At 33.5% G+C, this 24,788-nt stretch overlaps 1 protein-coding gene across 1 annotated transcript; it reads right to left on the bottom strand.

Moving 5' to 3' along the window:
• On the bottom strand, window positions 1-20,534 carry Smp_028870.1 (hypothetical protein; the record flags this gene model as incomplete). The annotated part of the gene is made up of 9 exons (XM_018795530.1): window positions 1-27; window positions 2,395-2,475; window positions 4,548-4,672; window positions 7,905-7,941; window positions 9,303-9,380; window positions 12,093-12,217; window positions 17,630-17,663; window positions 20,393-20,448; window positions 20,513-20,534. The coding sequence occupies 9 exons, from the start codon at window positions 20,532-20,534 to the stop codon at window positions 1-3; spliced, it is 585 nt and encodes a 194-aa protein (XP_018649834.1).
• Window positions 20,535-24,788: the final 4,254 nt, after the last annotated feature.

Raw genomic sequence — 24,788 nt, 5'->3', positions numbered from 1 at the left:
TTAGGCTTCTGAACAAAATCCAGCATTCTATATGTGAGGCAAACAAGAAAACAGGTAAAGATTTGAATGATTTAAAAGTTTTTTTTTTTAAAGAAACATTATTCAGTTTAAAATGTATAACAACCGATGGAAATGGTTATCCCTAGGTAGTGAACAAGAACACGGGTGGGGACAATCGAATGTAATTTAGTACAACATTACAGAATATGGGAACCATATAGTGAACAGTTAATTTGCAAAATAACAATCAATTGTCTCTGGAAACATCCCTTCATAGTCTCCGATTATAGTTGTTCATTCATTTTCGTATCAATTGCGTGCCATTCTCGTTCTCTCCTTATCGATCTTCTACTGAATTACATTCAATGCCCGACCATCACCATATACTAATTATGTGGATATCAGTAACCCACACCACACCTATTACGATGTTATTAACCACTTGACTCACATTCCAAATAATAAAATCTATAGATGGCTATACTGTATTAATGTGGTTTTACATATTCAAAGGAGAATTAAAAATATCGAAAATTCGACAGGCTTTACACTGAAATACTTTGACGGATTTTAACTATTTAAGATAAAATTTATTATAGAGACAGTAATAAGTTACTCCATTAGATGAAAACTATTTGTTTGGTGTAACATTCATTGATAGTACATTCAACTGAAGTGGACTGTTAGTGTGATTCACGTTTATAAATGTACACTATCTTGTATGTAATAGTTTATGATTAAAAGTGTGACATAGATCAAAGTAGATCTAAAGTACACAGTTGTATTTATTATCAGCCTTCCACTAAGTCTCAGGTTAATTATTTTATTTTTGATTGGGATCATGAATCGATCAATGTTGGACCACCATCGAAAACCTGGAAGCACTGGATGCCAGTTTCGTCTTAATGTGGGACTCCTCAGAAATGTATCCACGATCCCGCACATGGTGGATTTGAATCCAGTACATTCGGTCTCGCACGTAAACGCCGAAGAGGAGTCCCATCCTAGAATGAAACGGCTGTCCAGTACTTGCTCGCCTTCAATGGTGGTCTAACATGGATCGATTCATAATCTTAATCAAGACTCAATAATCTCCACAACTCTATACTGACAATTAATTTATTCCTAGTTTTTCATTTTTGAATGCAACTTCATTTTTTGAGATTATAGTTCTCATGTTTAAATTTCCATTTCATTTGAAGTTATTTTCTCTTGTTTACTGCTGCTCTTGTAAAGTTCTATTTATGTTGTATTGATGTAAGGTTTGGCTCCTCCAATGGATAAATATTTATGATAGATTATATTCTGAAAATGTTTTAACTTCTAACCGACTATTGAACTTGCTGCTTGCTCGGATATTTATGTGTGTAGGTTTAGATCAGAGATGAAGAGTAAACTCAGCTAAAGCCTAGTTAATTAAATATATTAACCTTGATAAGATATTTGTGGGTGTATAAAAACTTCGTATATCTGCTTCACTGATTCTTTTGTTATCAGTTAATTTACAAATTTTTACAATATGATTTCACAATTACTTTAAGAATTTTATTGATTTGCCATTCACCTCCGGAAAATACTTCATAACAATCTAGTCGCCTACATTATGTGAAATGCGGAAGCGATTTTCCGATATCTGTAACTACGTTGATTTCACTAAAACAGATACTTTGTTGATCACTTATAATCAAATAGCGGAATTAATATTACAACTGCATTTAATTCTTTGAATCTGTGAATAATTAAAAATAAAAAGGAATTGTGTATTCCTGAAGATCAACATCAAACACCTAACATTTGATAATCGCACTCGAGACAGAACTACAGCCTAATATGTAGGAATAGCGGATTAGACGAACATCATATTGATCACTACTCAGTGATCAACCAATTCTTCCAATTTTACTTAGCTTATATTGTCACCGTTTGTTGTTCAAGTCAAAACAGGGAGTAGAAAAAGTACTATACCTATATTTACCGATTAATTCTTGATCCATATATTCAAAGTTTTTGTTTTTATGAACTTTGTTACGTACCATACTGATATTTGACTTGTAATAATTAAGCAAGTCAAACTAGATTTTTTTATTTATTTATCCCAGTTTATCCATTCATTCAAAATTGAATGAAAAAATATTTACACTATAAGCAAAGATGGATAGTGGCTAGCAGTGGAATCCAGGACTCGCGTTTCGTCCCATTGAGGACTCGTCAGTTGGATGTACCTGCATCTCAGAGTTGATGTTCACTCTGGGACTCGAAGGTTATATCAAGACAATACGCACAATATGCACATATGCCAATTAGAAACTGACCAGTTGTAGTCCTAAACATCAATGGGAGGATTCAAACAAACAATACTAAGTGAATTTATGTAAAGTATAGTTATATTATTACCTGACAAAAACGTTGTATAAGAAATTGTTTGTTAAAGCTTAATGTTACTGCTACAAACAAATCATGTAGGAATGGACCACACTAAAAATGAAAAAAGTGTTAGCAATAAATTAAAGTGAATAATTAATAAAGAATTAAGATATTTTAAACCTATGGTGAACTGTCATCAGAATTGATTACCTCAAGTGGTGTTCGTCAGAGCTGTCCACTCTCCCCATTCTTGTTCAATCTTGTCGTCGACATGCTTTTAGAGATAACACTTTCATCATCTAAATCTCCAGGAGTTGAACTTTTACTAGGAGACTCAATTGTTGACTTAGAATACGATGATGATATAGTTCTATTTGGTGAAGACGCTGACAAAATGCAGAGTCTTCTAACTGAGCCATGTTGGTAGGTGTAGACTACCTGTTTGGAATCCGAGAGATGATAGCAATCGATGGTTAGGAACCTTGAATGATATAGCTGAAAATCATTTGCAATGGCGAAGTTGCATCCACTCTTTGTGTTCTCCCAAATTCTAATCTTCTGAATTCTTCAGGTCTCCATCTTTTTTCTCTTTCCAAGTTTATTTCACTGGATTATACTCCTTCAATGACATCTTCAAACCCTAATCTTTCACATATTGCTTATACTCTTACTACTTCTACCACTATGGAATTTGAATCGACAACTGCATGTCTGTGCTAATGTGGCATGGCAAATCGAACTGATGTGCGTACGTACGAAGTTCTACGTTGTGACTGACTGACTGACTGACTATTTTAAGCATAATGATATCATTTATTAAACCCATATTATGCTATATATTAACTATTTTACACGGTAAATTCATTTTGTATTGTTTGTTTGAATCTTCCTATTGATGTTTTAAGAATGTGATCAATCAGTCTGTTACTGTCATATGTACATCTTGTGAGGGTTACCTCGATATTACCTTTAGTCATAAACATTATCAGCAAAGATTGATAGTCCTGGAGTGAACATCAACTCTGTGACGCAGGTACATCCGACTGACGAGTCCAAAATAGGACGAAACATACGTCCTGGACTCCAATATTAGCCACTATCCATCTCTGCTTATAATGCTTGTGAACTAAGGCTACATCGAAGCATTACGCATATATGCCAATAAGAGACTGATCAATTGCAGTCCTGATCACCAATGGGAAGATTCAACTAAACAATACCATGTGAATTACCTTTATCAATCTCTTCTCTATATGTAATTTTCACTTTATCTCCATCTTACATATTACCACCACTAAATTAACTATTTCTATGAATCCATTGTTCATCTTGTTGTGCTAATGAGGTATGTCAACTTGGACCGATGCAAATATGTTCCTGGTTCTACGTTGTAGCTGACTGACTGACTATCACACCTGAATAATTATGTAATTTATATTCGACTGTTGAAAATATTTCTGGTATGCTTGTTAATTGCGCAACAACCTTTTCATTATAAAATACTGTATAAAATAACTATCAACAAATATATATGGCTTTAATAAATAACATCATTCAAGTGAAAATTCTTTTTATTGGATCGTCCTCATTTTAATTAATCAGTTGCAACTATTCAACGGTAAAATCCAAACTTTTGATTGTATAATATTCCAAACATTTTAACTTGGCATGTCTCTATCTTAATTATACTGAGAATCAAATACAGGCATATTCTCCTGAAATGGAAAACAGTAACTAGGATGTACAAACTGTAGTTAAATTCGGTTCTGTTTAGTGACTCAAACTATGACATTTCAAGTTACTGATTGTTGGTTTGAGTTTTAGTGTATGTGATATGTATACCTGCTAGCTATTTTCAAATATACATAGGATTTAATTCAAGGTATTGAATGTTTTGAACAATTTCATGCTTTCATCTTCCTGAACTAGACATTTGTTCATTGATTTAGCAATAGGAATAAATAAAGAACTGCATAGATCTATTGATTTAACTAAGGTCATGTTAGTTCGTGTGCTTCATAGTATCATAATCTATACAGGAGTCTTCAGACCACTGTCTACTTCATAATAAGAATTACCTTCTTAGTCTCAATCTTCTTGAGTGTCATTTTGTCTCTCTGGAATAGATGTCTCTTCATATTATTAAACAAAACAAATATAAAATCTGACAATTATAAACTTACAATAAGTGAATGATTGGGTTGTGTATTACACATATTTAACGTATTATTATATAACTCGGATACAAAATTCTCCGACAATAATATTGATTTAATCAAGAGTCCAGATTTGAGGCAATATTCACAAACTAAATATTATACAGAAAATACAAAAAGATTGTTCATCAGTTTGAAAAGAAAAAAGTTAGATTTTATATTCGAAAAAAACCCAACTTTTATCATCCCGTTGTTGATACTTAGAGCTGCATTGAATCAGCTTTTGTTATTGTATGTGAATTTGGAATGGATAATTCGAGATGGCTTAGAAACTCTTCAATATGTCTTATCATCATTTTGTTTATTAGTTTATATAAAATTGAGCTAATCAAATATTCAGAGGCTTAGCAAAACTTATGTACATGGAAACTATACAAGGGTGACAGTATTGTATAGGGACCAGTTTCTAGCCAATGAGGAAAAGGTGTTTATAAGTGGATGGTTTTTGGAAAAGGAAATAACCATTTTGCGAAGTATATCCAGACTGTCTATTACATTAAACCCTTAAAAGAACACAAATCGACCTTTAATAGTCTTCAGAATGTTTCTAGTTAGGGTTAGAAATTTGACGTTCGAGTTTCCATCACGAACTGATATCATCTATAAAGTAAAAATTATCTGTAGTCAAATGGATGAATGAATTTCACTCAAAAATATGAAATGTGATATCAGATTAGTCTGTCTATAAAATGTAGTGCCATTAGGGTTAATTTTATTTCAGAATTATGGATTTGTGGTTAAGATTTAGGAATAGTGTCGGCTTCCGTTTCATAAATAATCTAAAATGATAGTTCGGATAATGTGAATGATTTTATTATCAATGCATTTATACATGCATCTGCTCTAATCTTCAATGCTAAGTTTAATATTTAGTAGAGATGTCATCCTAAAATCTGTACAAGTATACAATGAATTTCAAAGCAGTGACCATAAGATAGTAGCTTGTACTCTCCCTATCTATTCCTTTTATAACTGACCAATTCAAAAAACCTGCCAATATAGAGATTATAAGCATGCTGACTGAGACCTCTTGCTCCCATTGATCAAACTCTCAGACTGACATGAATTTTCCTCGTGTAATAGTCTCATGGATGCCATCAACAAATTCTGTTTGACCGTTAACTCTTGTCTAGATTCCTTTGCATCAATTAAAACGTACAGCTTTAGTAAACCTTAAAAATTATAAATACCAGCTAAATATCGTAATAAACTAAGATGCCTAGAGAAACGTTATTTTAAGTCAAACGATCTCACAACAGTTGCACAAATAACTATAATTTTTAACCAAATGAAAGAGAAGCATAGGTTGAAATCCATTAATGGGGAGCTCAAAAGTACAAAGCTTAATTCTCCTTTCCAATAAACGAGGTAAACAAACAGTGTTGATATACTATGCATCCTGCATAATAACACTTTTATTTACGACTCTAAAACTATAGCAGACCTTTTCAGTGGTACTTTTGCGAGTGGCAAAGAATTCATAAATGGCGCTGTTTCAAGAGTTATATGCATGACTAGTAACTCAATAAAATCCATCTCCTTCACGTGCTTGAAAACGAGTAGGGTTATAAATACCCTTAAGTTTTAGAGAGGTCACGGAGCAGGCGGGATTCCATCATTTCTCTACAAGTGTGGAGGTTCGGATATTCCACTTCTTCTTCTAAAGCTGTTTGCTCTCTCTATGGAATCAGGTTCTTACTCTTACTGTTGGAAAACCGCGTACATCATACCACGTTACAAATCTGGAGATAAGACTGACATGAACAATTATCGGTCGATAAATATTACTCCAGGATTATGGAAAAAATTATTGGTGACGAACTATCCAACTATTTACTGACTGAAAAGTTTATCAATGATACGCAACATGGATTTTCTAAAAATCGATCTTGTATGACATGTCACTTTGAATTCCTTAATTTAGTCTATTCTCTACGTAGCCAAGGATATCTAGGATTAGTGCTGTACCTGAACATTTCTAAAGTCCAAAACCTTTTGCTTGGTTGGTTTGATTCCTTCCCCAGCAACCGACATCAAATAGTTAAAATTAACTCTTCATTGCCGAACGCTGTCCCTGTTAGAAGTAGTGTAATACAAGGTAGTGTCTTAGGCCCTTTGCTCTTTTTGGTTTTTATCAATGATTTTTGTGTGGGTGGGCCCCTTCTGTATGCAGATGTTCTTAAAGTAGTGTATTCATATTCTCCACATGAACTGAACAATATTCAAAATTGCATCAGCATGGAGCTTAATAAGGTAGAACAGTGGTGCTCAAAATGGCAGCTGGAGCCTAATACAGCTAAATGTGGACGGATATGCTTCAGTGATACATCACTCAACTTAGATCTTACCGTAAATGGTGAAGTGTTATCTCGGTTATATACAGTAGTAGACTTAGGACTTAAGTACTCCTACGACTTGTCGTTTACAAAACAGATAACGAAACAGACATCTTATAGGTTATATAACTCGAAACCCTTTTAACAATGAATCACGTATTTTAATGTACAAAGTTTGTGTTCGATCACTCCTAGAATACTGCGCGTTTACTCTTAGCGGTGCGCATATGAAGGGTAAATTAAGGCTGGAATCAGTGCAGAGACGATTTACACTCCGTATTCTTGGAACTGACTGTACCTTGACTCATAATTCCAGATGTAATAAACTTGGGCTCAACCATTTATGGAAGAGGAGACTCAAACCAAATCGTATATTCTTCAAAATACTTAATAAACTATCCTTTACATCCAACCAAGCAATTCAATATGCAGAAACTTCTCATTACGATATACGTAACTGCTTGTCACTAGCGAAACAAACCCATTCTAAGTCATCTCTCTATATGAATTACTGTACCTGTAAGTTTTCTAGACTCTGGAATAATCTACCACAATCTATCCGTACAATAATTTTCTCCTATTGTTTGTTCGCTGCATTGATGCATACTGCTCCTTTGAAAATGCATTAAATGTCCTGGAGCCTGTAAGTGTATCTTACTCTATAAGTGAGATTATAGGAACTTTAAATGTTTAGCCATTCTTATTAGTGAATTCTCTAACTAAAACCACTTACCTGCCGTCACTTTACGTTAACACAGCCCTAGCAACGTTAACTTATTTGAATAACATCTAATATGAACAGTGGTAAACCTGACCAACATATTTTGGCAATCATTGCTTTATTGTTCCGTGATAGTAAGCATGTTTATGCTTTAATCATCATGATACGATATTTTATAGCATCAAATCACAAGCCTCATAAATATAAACAGAAATTACGGTAAATTAATAAGCTGTCTAAATGTTACACAAAATATTACAAACTCACCAGATATCTCAGGTGGGTCATAGCAAAAATCGAATGTCTGGAAAACAACCATTAATTTACTATTTAGGCACTCAATCAATTTAATAATATTGTTTTGTTGAGAACACTGATCAATACGAGATATAGAACCACTGAAAATCTGGGAGCACTAGACAACTGTTTCTTCCTAGTATGAGAGTCCTCACCACTGAGGATTAACAACCACAGAAGATATTGAACCCAGAGCCTTTTGTCTTGTATCGTGATAATGGCTTTATTGATTCGATATGAAGTATAAATAAACGTAACTATGTGATGTAACAATCATTTAATATGAACATTGGACATTTATACTCATTTAAAACATAATTAGCTCCAAAGTTCCTACTTGTGAATCAGGACTTTTGTTGGACGTCGAGTGTGATGTCTATTTGGGATTCTCATATGACGGTAGATTTGCCTTCGTAAGCCCTCTTACTCCCTGTAATTTTTCTTTTGGAATATGTTTGTGACACAACTTTCAAGTATTTCAGTAGCATGTGAGACTGAATAAAAGTATTTTTAGTCTTAACTGCACTTCTTTAAATATTAGGCATACTGACATTTCCTTTCAATTCATTTTGTACTTAGTAATTAATCCTAATGTTTCTGATTTCTGCTCTCCGATGATCTTGAATTCGCTCTTGTAAATTGTTAATTATCGTCAGTTTCATTTCATTAGTATATAGAGGTACATTTCATTGCCCTTGGTCTATCCGCTTATGTAGCGTCTGATTATAATACTTTCGTAAAATTATTACACGTTTTTTCCAATACGTTAACTGCTAGCTCGACATAAACTCATTATTAAAATATTCAGTCACATACTTTTTTCTAAATGATAAACGGAACTATGTGTATGACATATCTATACACATAACTTGTTGTCGTTTACACAAATATAATTAGTGATGTTGAAAGAAACCCCAAATCGAGGTTGAACTTGAAACAATCAATCTGACAGTTGTTATATAGACAACTAAATGAGCCTCTCAACTGTTGAATAAGTCTTTATGGGGTAAATATTCACGTTTTACAGACATTTCTGGTTTATTTATAACAGACAGCAATCAGATGAATAGATGATATAATTAATTATTCAAGATAACCGTAGGTAATCGTAATTTCAGTTTTTATAAAGATAATCATTAGGGTTGAAACACAACACAAGCTTTAGTTCAGTCGTGCAGCTTTTCAAGTCAACTTCATGTCCAATAATCGGAAATTCTGTACAGAGAATACTATGAAAACTTAAATTTTATTTCAATACTCATTTTGTCAACTTCATACAAACAGAAAATCTGCCAAATACAGTCTAATTAGTAAAGACAATAGCAGAAGTAATATTATACAAATGGAAGAAATCCTGAATCGACTTACAGCACACAACTTTTGTGGTACCACCTTCTGAATTGTATTAAGTATATTTGATGAAAGTTCATACGCAAACATTTGACACTGAAAACAGAAACATTCAAATGAAAAAGAAGATTACTAACATTTCCCATTTGCTTGAACTCAATATTGCCTAGAACATACTTCAGTAGAGAATCTTGGTGAGCGGCCTATGCTCCTCCACGAGGGATAACAGGCATAAGTTGAACTCAATATTAGAATAGAAGTTCTAGTTGAAAAGCGGTTTCAATATAGTTCAGTTGATGCAATACCATACAAACGGTTCATCATAGACTATAACGCATCATGAGCGCTTACCTATTATTTTTTTAGTCGATCAACCTGAAATATCTTTACGCGGTTTACTTAAGAACAACTATCTCATATTGAAATAATTTGTTTTCATATTATTCACACAGAGAACATTCCTTGAAATGGTTGTATCACGTACTACAGTAGAGAAATAAGTTGTGATATAAGGAAAGTTAATGGGAGTTACAAATTTCAGTCAGTGATCTATGGCTTTGCGTTGTAAACTCAGAGGGTATAGGATACTATCCGGAATGGAATAGAGCAAGTAATCAGAAAAATCAAAATTTTCACCAACCTATCCCAAGTAAAAGCTGACTAAATTCAAAAGCACAGTTATTCATGTCTTAATGTAAAATGTAGGTCGTAAACAGACTGGATATTCAAAGTTTTTGATACAACGTTTAAAAGCAAAATTTCTTTTGAGTGACCGACTGTAAAGAAAGTTATCTATTATATTTCACTGTTAATACCCTTTCTTGCATTTGTTAAAATCACACATCTGAGTAGACTGGATTAAGGTTACAAACTTACAGTCTAGTTTATTAATCATTAGCAAATTCTGTAGTTTAGTATGAGTAAGCTAAAGTTTCAGGTCAATAAAAGAGAGCAAACTTGCCATTAAGTTTAAATACACACCTCTTTCACAAGCACGGTAAGCAAAGATGGATAGTGGCTAGCAGTGGAATCCAGGACGCGCGTTTCATCCTATTTGGGACTCGTCAGTGGCCGAGTGGATAACGCGATGGCGTTTGAAGCGAAAAGTGCTGGGTTCGCGTCCCAGAGTGAACATCAACTCTGAGATGCAGGTACATCCAGCTGACGAGTCCACTATTCATCTTTGTTTACCATGCTTGTGAATTAAGGCTATATCGAGGCAATACGCACACTATGCACATATGCCAATTAGAGACTGACCAGTTGCAGTCCTAACAAATCGATGGGAAGATTCAGACAAACAATACTAAATGAATTTACACACCTCTTTATTTACACCAACAAATGATCGAGGATTCGATCCTATAAAAACAAGAATGTAATATACGACCAAAAAATATGGTTGAGATTCGAAGATGAGATCATGTAATCTGGGCACCAATGATCGCTGATTAATGGATTGTAAGTGAATAATTGATAACTTGATAAATTATATGATCTTCCTTAACAGTAAATTACTCACTGTTAAATAAACCCAATGATGAAATCATAAATTGAAGGAGTTGAATAGTTTAATTTTCTTGGTTTCTCAAGAATGATTAGTTGATAGATGCTGATATGAAAAAGATGTTATTTTTAGAGCTTTCTGTCTACCACCTCCAAATATCTCATATCCAATATAGAGCACTTAAAATGTTTTTTGACATTGAAAAGTCAACAGATATAATGTATAATGTATCAAGTCTTAGAGTATATAAGTAGGTAAAAGTTTGTTATTTTCATAGTTAAAATCATGACTCAATTGAAGCTAGACCACCATGGAAAACCTGGAAGCACTGGACAGCCGTCTCATCCTATTATGGGACTTCTCAGCAGTGCGCATCCACGATCCCGCCTCAAGTTTGTTAATCAAGCTATTTCTCATATCAGAATTTATTCAGCAGAAATGAAAGTAATCCAAGGAAAATAGAATAATCCTTCAATGATGTTATGTATTTCATTCTTGTTTAATTTACCGATTGATAATGATTAAATAGATATTGAAAACTAAGATATATTGAAGAATACTTTCATTCTTGTCATTTTATCAGTAGTATACATTCACGATGTTATTTAAGATCAAATCCTATACACTAGACTCCACGTAATAATATACTATACTTTCGGATATTTCATGTACAGACACCTAGTACATTACTACTGATAATGTGAAATATTGTGGTCTTTTTTCATCTCTCACCCTGGTACCATATGTATAGTAATGGCTATTGGTCCCATAGGTTTACAGTAACTATGTAATCGCTGTTGAATGACTATTGTTTGCCAAGAAACTATTTAGAATCCAAGTAACTGTTAGGCATTGAGACTTTTCAGTACAAACATTTTTTGGTCTTACAATGAGTATGATGCTATTTATTCGGAAACTTACAGTTTACAGTTTATAAAACTTCAGTTATTTTGTGAGGCTGCGTTAATATCTAACCTTGTTAACGTTTACTTCCTGTTACAAAGTCTAACATTAGTTAAACAATTAGAGTTTTATGCATGAAATTCCTGATTATGTGATGGTGGAGAAGATTTGTAGCTTAGGTGGATGATTTTGATGAAGTTTTGTTCTTTGAGCTGGATGATTTGGTCGTTCAGCTCAGAGGGCAAAACTTCATCAAAATTCTTGGTTATTAATTTTTTTTCAGCGTTTGACTTATAAAACCATTTCACCAATGTTTATTACTGTATCATAGTTATCAGAAGATACATTTATGTGCATAATTAAGTTTATATTAAAGGAAGTTGATAATAATTACTTACTGATGTATTAAATGGACCAGTTCTCATGCAAAGATTTTGAATTCTATCACTGATTGACTTATTTGTTGATGAACTTAAAATTATATTCTTAGCTTGTCCAACACCGGATCTGCATGCGATACACTCTAAATTGAAGAAAGAAAACAAACACAATATACACAGAATATGATATGATTTATATTTTATTACTATATTTTTTATATTGAATGATGTGTATACGTGCCTTGTTTAATAATATGAGGTGATGATTCCCGCCAATTAGAGTGGAGTGAATTATCGATCAGAGCAATAATACATAAAAACCGTATGAGCAGTCTTGAATACTCATCAGTCTTGCTATCTGCTTAGCCCAACCAGTTAATGTTAGTTTATAATCGATATCATTATATAATTATTACGTAACGTATCTACTTCATAAGTGTTATTTAATTATTGTAAATCATATATTTATATTAGTGTAGAGTCATGATGAAAAACTAATTGAAAAGAAATTTCTTCGCTCGATTAGTTCGTTTTTATTTACCAACCAGTTAAGTCCAGAACACCAATAACAGCCTCTGTAGTATGAATCATTACTTTCAAATATACTGGGTTTTCAGTATGTTTCCAGGTTTTCCATGGTGGTTTAGCTTCAATTGACTCATGCTTTCAACTATGAAACATACTAGGTTTATATACCAAACAAACTGACCACATCGTACCATAAAATAGAAAATAACATGTGTACAAGATTTAGCTAAATGTGGCCGTGAATAGGGGGAACATTAAATTATGAACTAGGGATAACTCAAGAGTGGTAAATCGTATAATAATAGTCTGTAGGTCAAAATAAAGCTTATAATAAGAGGAATACGAATATGAATAGTTTAGTTACTTAACAACTATACAATAGGAAATATACGCATCATATTGGTCCATAAATAGTCCTCAAAAGTTACCATTCATAAATCTTCACTAGATATAACCTATATATATATAAACAATCTGGTTTCCATTAGGAGTTGATTTTTCATGTTAAAACAATTGGAAATTGTAAGGGAGGGGCAATGTATTAGGCTTAATATTATAGTGCCTTTTAGTAATAAAATGTTTAAATGATGGAACATTTTTGATATGGAGAGAAATAACTTAATCCACAGAAGTGCGAATGACATGAAAATATGACATATAAATATATGGTCACACAGTAAGTTACTAAGCTATTATCACTAATGGGTTTTGTGGAGATTGTGGTAATTTAATAGTTGAATTCATGAATTGATTGATGGTAGACCACTATGGTAAACCTGAATGCACTGGACGGCCGTCTTGTCCTAGTATGGGACTACTCAGCAGTGCGCGATCCTAATCCCGCTGGCGGGATTCCAACCCAGGACCTTCGATCAGTTCCGTTTATACAAATCTGCCTGTTAATCTGACTGAAAATAAACTATACATTATGTGGTGTATTCAAAAATCATTTATTTATTTATTTTGAAAGTCAAATAAATCTTTAACACCAGTCTCTGCTTTTAAACTCCACACCTTTACTCTTTGTGTTCAATTTGACGAGTGCATTTACTCTAGGGGTTATTGTAAGCGGCTAAGAAATCTGATCGAGAATTCAATTATTAGACTTATCACTACTTTTATCACCGACACACTTAATGTCATCAATAAAATTGCCTGAAGACAAATAATACGTTTATTCCTTGAATGTTCTGTTGAATAAAATGCGTAAAGTATTTGCAAACAGTCTACTCCACGAAGTCAACCATGAATTAACTAATAGACATATAAACAATGAATATTCTTCTCAGTACATTTTCATTAGGTCACAAATTCAACTGACACACAAATATCCTTGCAAAACTACTAAAGGACACAATGTTAAACATCTGAACCAGTCAAGAGTTTGAGGATGTTTATATAACGCAAAGTATCTATTTACTAAATCGTTTTTGTATCATTTTAGATTCCTTTATTAGACTGGTTGTTATGAGTGTATGAAATATGTTATGTATCACTAAACCTCCATTAAAACTTCATTAGAATCTATCTTGTAAATAACCTCAAATATTAAATTACAGTGTTCGAAGGAAACGTATTTTATTACTTATACACATCATGGTTCCTCTCATTAATCTATTCATAATTATAATTGAAAAATATCATGAAGGAATCAAAAACGTAGATTGTCTACTGAAGCTTTTAGTTCCCAAAGAATTACAAACCACGATTTCCAACCTGTTTATAGAAAGAGAATGCCATTATTTAGATCCATCAAAACGCCGGCAAATCAAAAAAAGTTGAGAAGACCAAAGAAAGAAAGAAATATAAGAAAATTTCAGCAATAAAGTCTAGTTCGAACGATCTACGAACTGTTCATAATCTCTCAGATAGAAACTTAAACAATCATGAAATCACTCTGCTGGAGAAAGGATTAAGTTTCAATTTACATAGATAACCACTTAGTACTCTTGAAGTCGCTCCAATTATAGAACCAATAATCGCACAACTACCGGAAAAAGAGTCGCATTTATTACGTCAAAAGACATCGTATATTTTGACTAAACAAAAATACCTTACGCCTAACATTTCAAAAAAAGAATTGAAGGCTCTACATTCGATTCAAAAAGACAAAACTATTGTAATCACAAAAGTAGACAAAGCCAACACAACAGTGGTCATGAATAAAACAGATTATATTAATAAATCTTTTGAACATTTTTCAACAGGATCATATGAAAAGATCGATCGAAAAAATTCTCAAGCGATTAAAAATAAAGTCAAATCAGAGACAAGTCTACTTTTGAAAGACCTAAAACCAGTCACTGGTGTCTCGCTATGGTTTGATCTATATTCCAAATCATACAATACTTCACGTTTTTATAGTTTACCCAAAATCCATAAGCCAGATATCCCTCTAAGACCTACAGTAAACTTCACGAACACACCGACAAATGCATTATTGAAATATCTAAGCAGCATATTAAGGCCACTACAACTTAACTTACATAACATGGTTAAAGATTCCTATGACTTTAAATCAAAAGTATAGGAATTAGTTATCAGAAAGAATGGAGTCACGGTAAGCTTTGATTTTGTTTCATCATACACTGGTATTCCTATTGATAAATGCTTGGAATTCATTAGTGGTTCACTAGAGAACGACAATACTCTTTCTGACAGATGTCGCTTGATCATCAGTCTAATCATAAAATCCTTAAAACTCTGCTTAAATCTGACTCTATTTACTTTAAACGGGATGTTATACAAACAAACTAACGGTGCAGCAATGAGATCCCCCGTGTCCCCGATTGTAGCCAACCCGTTTATGGCACACATAGAATCGAATATTTTCTCCAACGATATTAAACCACAAATTTGGCTTAGATATGTAGATGATACCTTTATTGTGATAAAAAAGAATCATATAAGATCTTTTTCGAAACGGATAAATACACTTTCATCACACATTAAATTCACGAACGAGAATGAAAATGAACATGGTGAGTTAGCATTTTTAGTTTGCTTAATGAAAAGAGATCTAAATGGAATTCTAAATCTATCCAACTACCGAAAATCTACACACTCTAGTCGTTATATTGACTTCAATTCAGCGCATCCTTCCAGTACAAGATTATCACATTGGAAGAGGATAAACAAAAAGAACAAAAGAATATAATCAGCATCTTACAATTTAATAATTTTCCTATGAAGATTATTAGGAGTATATTAAAACAAGACGTTTCATTGTGTATTAATAATAATAATTCTAATGAAATGCTATGGATTGGTACTACAGTTTTACCATACCGTCATGGCACAACAGAACTCCAACAACTCTTAAAACAACACAGAATTAAAGTAAAATACAAAACAACAAACACACTTCGAAATACTTTGGTTTGCTTTAAAGAAAATCCCCTTCATGTCAACACAGAACTGCGTCTACAAATTAGGTTGTGTCGATTGTGATGCATTCTATATTGGAGAGTTATCTCGTGAAACCTTGACTCGGGCCAAGGGACATATTAGGTGCACAAAAAAACCACCTAATAATCTTGTAGAACTGGATAGACTTCAAATTAAATCGGCAATAGCAGTTCACAGCATTTTCAACAACCATCAAATCGATATCAAAAACATCGAAATAATGCAAAAGGCTTTTCCAACTATAGAGAAAGGCGAGTAGCTGAAGATTTTCACATAATGCATAATCCTACTGCTCTCGGTAGAAAAGAAAGTCTCACTATCCATCGGACTTGGACTATCTATCCAAGCTATCACATCTGATATTATTCACATCTCACACTATTATAGTACATAAATATTAAACTCTATCCTTTGTCACCACATAGGTCACATTTTTTGATCCCCGACCCTGCACATACACAAATTTACATACATGTGGCTTATGAATCACCTTGACCGAAATGACACGACATCGACTTGTTCAGACCTGTTTTTTGATTGATCGTATTTAATGTTCTTGCTTTGTTCTTTTGTATTATTTAAACTTGGATTAATTTTGATTTGGTTATTTATTGTCTGAAGAAGTGGCTTACACTGAGTCACAAAACCTCAGAAAATCTCATTTTTCTACTCATTGAGATATTACAAATATATTATTTATTTATACTACATTTTGTTTGAGAATAGAAGATTCACTGCTGAAAATTCCTTGAAAAGATTCTTACTTACTTACTTACTTACGCCTGTTACTCCTCGTCGAGGAGCATAGGCCGCTAACCAGCATTCTCCATCCAACTCTGTCCTGAGCCTTCCTTTCCAGTTGTTATTCATCCTTTTCATATCTGCTTCCATTTCCCGACGTAATGTGTTCTTTGGCCTTCCTCTTTTCCGTTTCCCTTCCGGATTCAAAGTTAGGGATTGCCTTGTAATGCACATTGGTTATTTCCTTAATGTATGTCCGATCCACTTCCAACGTCTTTTCCTAATTTCCTCTTCAGCTGGAAGCTGGTTTGTCCTCTCCCATAAAACGCTGTTGCTGATAGTATCCGGTCAGTGAATGTTGAGTATTTTGCATAGACAACTGTTTATAACTACTTGTACATTCTTGATAATGGTTGTAGTAGTTCTCCACGTTTCAGCTCCGTACAGTGGGACTGTCGTGATGTTCGTATTGAAGATTCTCACTTTGAAGTTAGTTGAGAGTTGTTTTGAGTTCCATATGTTCTTCAATTGTAGAAATATGGTCCTTGCTTTGCCAATCCTCGCCTTTACATCTGCATCTGATCCTCCTTGTTTATCAACGATGCTTCCCAGGTACGTGAATGTTTCCACCTCTTCCAGAGTTTCGCCACCAAGTGTGATTGGGTTGGTGTTCTCCGTGTTGTATTTGAGAATCTTGCTTTTTCCTTTGGGAATGTGGAGACCTATCGATGCAGAGTTGAAGTGATTCGGTCTTATCTAATTGACAATACAAATAAAGCAGTTCCTAAATCGTGTATTTCAAAGCTGATACAAATATACATACAAATCATTCCGTATCAATACATATTTTGTAGTTTACTGAAGATAAGTACACTCACGATAGAGATTTGGTTGACTTCGTCTTCGAAGATCCTGTTTCAAAAAAAAATAAGTTATGAAGGATAAATTGAACAGAAAGATAAAATGGCAGAGAATTACTGATCTTTTTTAACACTGGCACGTATCCAATCCTGTATAAATGATTTGTTCAGTATATAAAAATATTCTGGACTAATCTTCAATTCTGTCCAGTTTTAGTTATTTTAGTGCTTCAACAAAACTGTTCGGGTATGAAGCTTCAACGTTGTTCATAAATAAACAGTTACTTAAGCTTAGTCTTATCAACCTAATATGGTATTTCAAAACTAAATGGATATTTGAGTAAAATATGAACACTAAATGTTTCAGTCTAAGCGCATAATTCAATAAATACACTGATTTAAATTTATAATGGCCTGGATTATCTCATCGTGGATATTTTGACTGAGATTTGATCAGTCTTGATTAGCATATGGGCATCCTTTGAGGATTGTCTTGCTGTAGCCACAGATTAATATTATTTGTTACAAATAGTAATAAAATGTTTCTTTAATTTAAGTTATAAAGTCGGTTTCAAGCCAGTATAGCTATCTACATGAAATAGATGGGATGTAACTAGCAGTGGAATCCATGACGTACGTTTTGTCAAATTTGAGACTCGTCAGTTAGATGTACTGGCATTATAGAGTTGATGACCACTCCGTTGTATGAGTGAATGACTACGTGGACACAACAGTTAAGTGGATGACATTTGAAACAAAAGGCAGTGAATTGAGTCTCCGGAGAGGATATCAACGCTAGGGTGCAGGTGAATCCACCTGACGAGTCTCAAATAGGATGAGATGCATGTCATGGACTTCATTGCTAGTTACATCCCATCTATTTCATATAGATAGCTATAATCGTTTGAAATCGACTTTACAACTTAAATTACCAAAACGTTTTATCAATACTTGTAACAATTAATACTATCTTGCTGTTGGTGTTAAGGACTGTAATGAATTAGTATCTATTTAGCATATGTACATCATGAGAGTATAGTTTTGTTTTTGACATTTATACACAAGTTTTTATTCAATTTGAACTCAGTAGCCGAGTAAACAACGGGTTGACTTTTAAACTTATAAACAATTTGGTCCAGTATCAGTGTAAACATGTACAGTGAAATGTAGGTGGGCCTTAATCGTTTTAAATTATGCACGCTTGAATTATATTTTAGATTTTAGTTTCCTACAATCGTCCCATACTCGTAATATAGATTTCTGTGACTGTAGGAAGTTGCCAGATTTAGTATTCAGTATTTATTTAAACACATGAATGTTGGTACAAAGAGGCACGAGATATATATGCTCCACACAAATCTCATTTGATTTGTGTGAGGGCTGTGATACTGCCCAGGTGCGCAAACCGAAGCAGGTGGTATTCTTAGGGTCTGATCCGCAAGGCAGTGGTGTATCGTAAGGAGATGCAGTCCCATGGTAGTCGGTGACCGACGATTGATTCATACGCCATTTATTCCTTCAGGATACTGGAGCCCATGTACACCATTGGTTTGGAATCAGGGTTTCTCAACTCCCCTAGGTGGACTTTCCGTGTCCACCGACTCGGTTAAAGCGCCGGACATTCGCTTTTCATCCTCTTAATTTTGTAAACAACAGTAATGCCACGAGAAGGCAGTGAGTAGGAGTTTCCTGATAGAGGCTATATACGCATGGCCATGTGAGAGCCTTTCGAGAGGGAGAGTTGACTTGTCCCACTCTCGGCCGTACCATCGTATTTGGGGGCAGAAACTATGTGAACTGATGTTTCTGTATATTACTGAGAATTAGTTTGGTAATTTTAGTGTAATCTGGAGTTGCAACCCGCTTCTCCATACAATACCCTCATGAATATTTAAAACAACCCATATTATATCATGTATAGTAATAAAAGTATATCAATCAATATTATCAAATGGATAAGTATAAAATATAATTCCTAAATCATAATTGGTCTATGTATAATTAGTGACTGAGCATAAACCTTTCAGTAGAATGCTTCATTCAAAGAGATAAACACCTTTTGATGTCAGAAGGGGTTATGTGGAGATTTTAGTATTTTCATAGTTGAAATCATGAGTCGGTTGAAGCTAGACCAATATGGAAAACCTGAGAGCACTGGACGGCCGTTTCCTCCAATTGAGGGACTCCTCAACAGTGCGCATCCACGATCCCGCACTCGCGAGATTCGGACTCAGGACCTATCAGTCTTGTGCCAGAGCACTCAACCGATAGACCACTGAGTCGGCATCCAGCTGTATGAATGTCTAACTTCAACCAATCCACAAAGTTTGAGCAACCATTCACCAATTGTCTTCAGTGAGTTGATATCTCTACAACAGACGTGGTTTCGCACTGCTGAGGAGTCCGATACTAGAACAAAACGGACTTCCAGTGCTTCCAGGTTTTCCATGGAGGTCTAGATTCAATTGACTCATGATATCAACTATGAAAATACATTTGATTTACAGAAAACAAAACTATAGGAAGACAGTAAATTGAATTTCACAGCGAAATCAAACAGCTTAAACGAATAAACGTTGACTGTGCCTTATTTTTCAACCATAAACTTATTTGTACACTGAACTGTACATTAAGGAAACTGTCTATTTAATTCAGGAATATCATCTTAATATACCCTAAAGAAGGTTACAATCTTTTAGCTTACGTCTTATACAACAAAGATCATAAATATTTCAACCTTCTTAAATATTCAATTAGATAAGTTTCATTGATTTGACTGACCTTTTGAAGTTGTAGTTGGTGTATAGAATCTTCCATTATACTATTCACATAGAATACTGAAGAATGTTTAGAAATTTCATGAATGAATGAACAACTACTTACTTAATGAAATAAGTAAACATAATATACATAATGGCTTCATGGTTAATGGTTAATATTACTATTCTAATATGATGATATAATGATTATTTATATAGAAGTTAAACAGGAATTCTGTTCTCTCGCTCTCTTTCTCTTGTTATTCTTTATCTTTATCAACTGAACTTAATCCATGATATTAATCTTTGTTCACTTCATTTAATTTCTGTCAAGTTTCAACATGAATAGAAAAATAGAAAAACAAACAAAGGTGAATAAAGTCCAAATAAACAATTTAATAGGACAAAGATAGAATAAATTTTTTTTTATTTTGTTGGAACTATTAATGCCATTTCATTATTGTACTATTGTTTATATGGTTAAAAATCAATCTTTTATAAGGAATGTGAGTTTATATATCTATCATTTAGAATCTTAGATTTTGATAACTACGGGTAACTTCCGCGATCTATTAATGGACGATTATTCTATATATTTTCTTATGCTTTAAGTATTGAGTAACTAGATAGTGTATATCTATATTCCTATTATAATAAGATTCATTTTGACCTAAGGATTATTATTATACGATTTACTGTCCCTAAATTATATTCAGTTCATTGATTATTGTCCCACACGTTCACAGCCACATTTGACTTGATCTTGTACAAATATTATTTTCTATTTTATGGTGTGATACGGTCTGTCTGTCTGTCTAGTATATAAACCAAGTATGTTTGAAATAAATGACTCGCATAGCAGAAGTTGTAATTGGTGTTCTGGACTCAACTGAAAGGGCTAGGCCGACGAAGGATCAATGTCATTGATTTGGCACAGTGCTAAGATTGGATAAGTCGTATTTCGATTGGTGGATCATTCACGTGATAAAAGTCGGACATAAGATCAATAACGAATTAGCATACGTCTTTTTTTTAAATTCATAATATCCTAGTGAGCATAAAATGCAGTTTTTGACGTTTTGTGACTTACAGAGTAAGTTGCTTCTTTAGAAGTTCAAATGAAGACAAATTTGGATAAATAATTAGAAGTCAATTGAAGCTAGACCACTATGGGAAACTTGAAAGCACTGGAAGGCCGTTGCGTCCTATTATGGGACTCCTCAAAAGTGCGCATCTATGATCCCGCCTCGCAATATTCGACTATAAAATTACTCGATGTAGTAGATTTGTCACCAATATGTCTTTTGTGAAAATTTATAATGCTAGAAAGTTCTGCCAATATTTACTACTTTCACCATACTCAGTGAATTGATGTGAAAATTTATGAAAAAAATAGGACGAAAGGGCCGTCCAGTGCTTCCGGGTTTTCCTTGGTGGTCTAGGTTCAACTGACTCATGATTTCAACTATAAAGAAAACGAACTTTATTTTTCTGTAGAATTCTGATGGAGCTTAAAAAAATCGTTTATATATTTGTACGTACTTATGAGTAGTATAACTTTCTTTAAAAAGTATTCAACTTCTAAGATTAATTTAGTGTATTTTTGATGAGAATTTAAGTTATAGATCTTCTAGTATACTTTCACTCAATCTATTCAACCCACTATTAAAATTCAGTTTATGAAGTAAATATAGTATTGACAAAGTTGCTATGGATAAGTCCAACCGTGGTTGATTTTTTGTTAATTAGTTCTATCAGTCATTCAGCAGACGTATATATTTTGTATATCCTGTGTGAGGAACCAGCGATCCATGAATATAATTGAAAGACAACATTTACATAGTATTCCCTGAGTTATGGATATAATACTTGGAACTAACCAATGGTAATACAAATATTTCGCCGTTGGAACTATGTTAACAACTTTTATAAGTAATCATGGATAGTTGCTAGAAGTGGAAACCAGGACGCACGTTTCATCCCAGTTGAGACTGGTCAGCTGGATGTACCTGCATCTCAGAGTTGATATTCACTCTGGCACTCGGACCCAGTACCGTGCGCTTCAAACGCCATCGGGTTATCCAATTAGCTACTGAGTCTTAATAGCCACTTTCTTGTGCAATGGGGTGAAGTTTAAATGCATTAAGAGACTGATCAATTTCAGTTCTAAACATCAATGGGAAGATTCAAACAAGCAATACTAAGTGAATTTATTACTCAGCTAGTTTGAACTTCAATCTGTTCCAATAACCTTCATAGTGAGTGCGGTTCAAATATTATTACGTCATTGCATATCACATAAAACAGTATTCTTGTAGCTCTCATTATGTAATGATAGGTTTTTATTAGTTAGAACCGTAGTGAAGGAGAACACAAGTGGGGACAACCAAATGTATCTGAATACAAAATTACAGAAGGCCTTTGTAAAATCTGAGAACCATACAATAAATACTTCATTTGCAAAATGTCAATCAATCATTTCAGACTTCATTGTTCCTTCACTTCCACACCTATCATTCTCTGTTCTTGTTCACTTTTCTTCGATCTCTTTAACCTCCTTTCGCCGAACATTTCACTTTCGATTGATGATTTATACTACTTATATCTGTCGACATCAGTAGCACACACCACAAAAAAACATTTTCTTAAAAACCAATAAATATGACTTTCTCTAGAGTTATGAATATTAATTAGTAGCCTAGAAAATTCAATTTTCTGAAAATTTCAAACTAAATCAGTGATTTTCAGACTAGGTTGGATAATAGTAGAAAGTCAAACGTCTAACAATTAAAACATTAAAATGTATAACACTAACTAATTAGCACAAATAACTGGATGCCACAATGGATTTGAAAGCTCTGTCACTCTAAATCCCATTTGTTTTCGGGGTCGTCAGAAGTTTACCGGAATAAATTATTGTTCAGCAACCGAAGATACTTTTTAAGTTGTTTATTGCTTTGGTTTTATACTCCATTCGACTCTATTGGGATTTCATATCAGTTATCGTTCATCGCTAAAATTTATCTTAAATACTTCGTGTAATTAATGTTTTATGAAAGGTTCACATTCCAGTTAACTTGGTTTTACATTCAAACACAATCTCCGTTACAACAGAATTTTTAGAAGGAATGAATTAAATTATACCAAAGTGTTGTTTATCGTTCTCGGTTTAAAATAAGTAGTGTAGTGTTGATTACTTCTGCAATGGTAACTGGTGACTTCCCTCTAATACTAGGAAGAAAGATAGGTCTTTTAAAGATACCACAAACACCGTTACTAAAATAGTTAAAAATCATACAATGTAAAATACTAATTCTCATCAAAGGTCAAACAACTTATTTTATGTCATGCAGCTTAATGAACATAGTATAATGAACGAAAACTCAGTTAGGGAAAACTAACGCAAAATCACACAATGGCTTAATGAAATATGAAAATCATACATTAAATAAATTAAATTATTTGCACAGCTTTCTTGCGTTGTCCTTCACATACTCCACTATTCTTCTGATTCTGTTGTTATTTCGACTACTCTCCAATTTCCTTCTTCTTCTCATCGTTTCAATCTTCTACTCTCAGGCATTCCACTTCTTATTGATGACACATACTACTTATATCTGTCAGAATAAATAGCATACACTACAACAATACTAACTATGTCAATAAAATTAGACTTAAATAGTATAACACTAGTCAATACCAAATAAGAGATTAGATTATTTCATTGTAGAAACATGCCAAAAGTTTGAAATCTTAAAAATTCTGTACACAACGTAATTAGATACTAAAGAATAATGGTATTGAAACATATTCATATTGACGGTGTAGTTTACTAACAATTTTTTATATAGTTGAAATCACGAGACAGTTGAAGCTAGACTACCATGTAAAACCTGGAAGCACTGGACGGCCGTTTCCTCCTATTATGGGACTCCTCAGCAGTGCGCATCCACGATCCCGCCTCAATAAACTATAATAATAACAAGTAGGAGCATACCGAACATATTTATTAATAAACCTAGTATCCAATTAAGTATTATAATTTGAACTGGCTTTATTTATATCTTGAAGATAATACTTATACTTTAGGCTACACAAACATTTTATCAGTAGTAATGATAAAATGAATATCTAGAAAATTTTGAGAGATCTAAAGTTTAATGGAAATATTTTCATTTTTAATGAAAATCTATAGACAAATATGTGTATATATGTTGATTTATTAATCTACTCATACTTATAAGCAAAGATGGATAGTGGCTAGAAGTGGAAACCAGGACGCACGTTTCATCCCAGTTGAGACTGGTCAGCTGGATGTACCTGCATCTCAGAGTTGATATTCACTCTGGCACTCGGACCCAGTACCGTGCGCTTCAAACGCCATCGGGTTATCCAATTAGCTACTGAGTCTTAATAGC

Source organism: Schistosoma mansoni, chromosome 2 (assembly GCF_000237925.1).
Source record: "Schistosoma mansoni strain Puerto Rico chromosome 2, complete genome".
Taxonomy (NCBI): Eukaryota; Metazoa; Platyhelminthes; class Trematoda; order Strigeidida; family Schistosomatidae; genus Schistosoma; species Schistosoma mansoni.
Note: the sequence above shows the minus strand (reverse complement) of the source record. Positions and strands in the feature narration are given on the sequence as shown.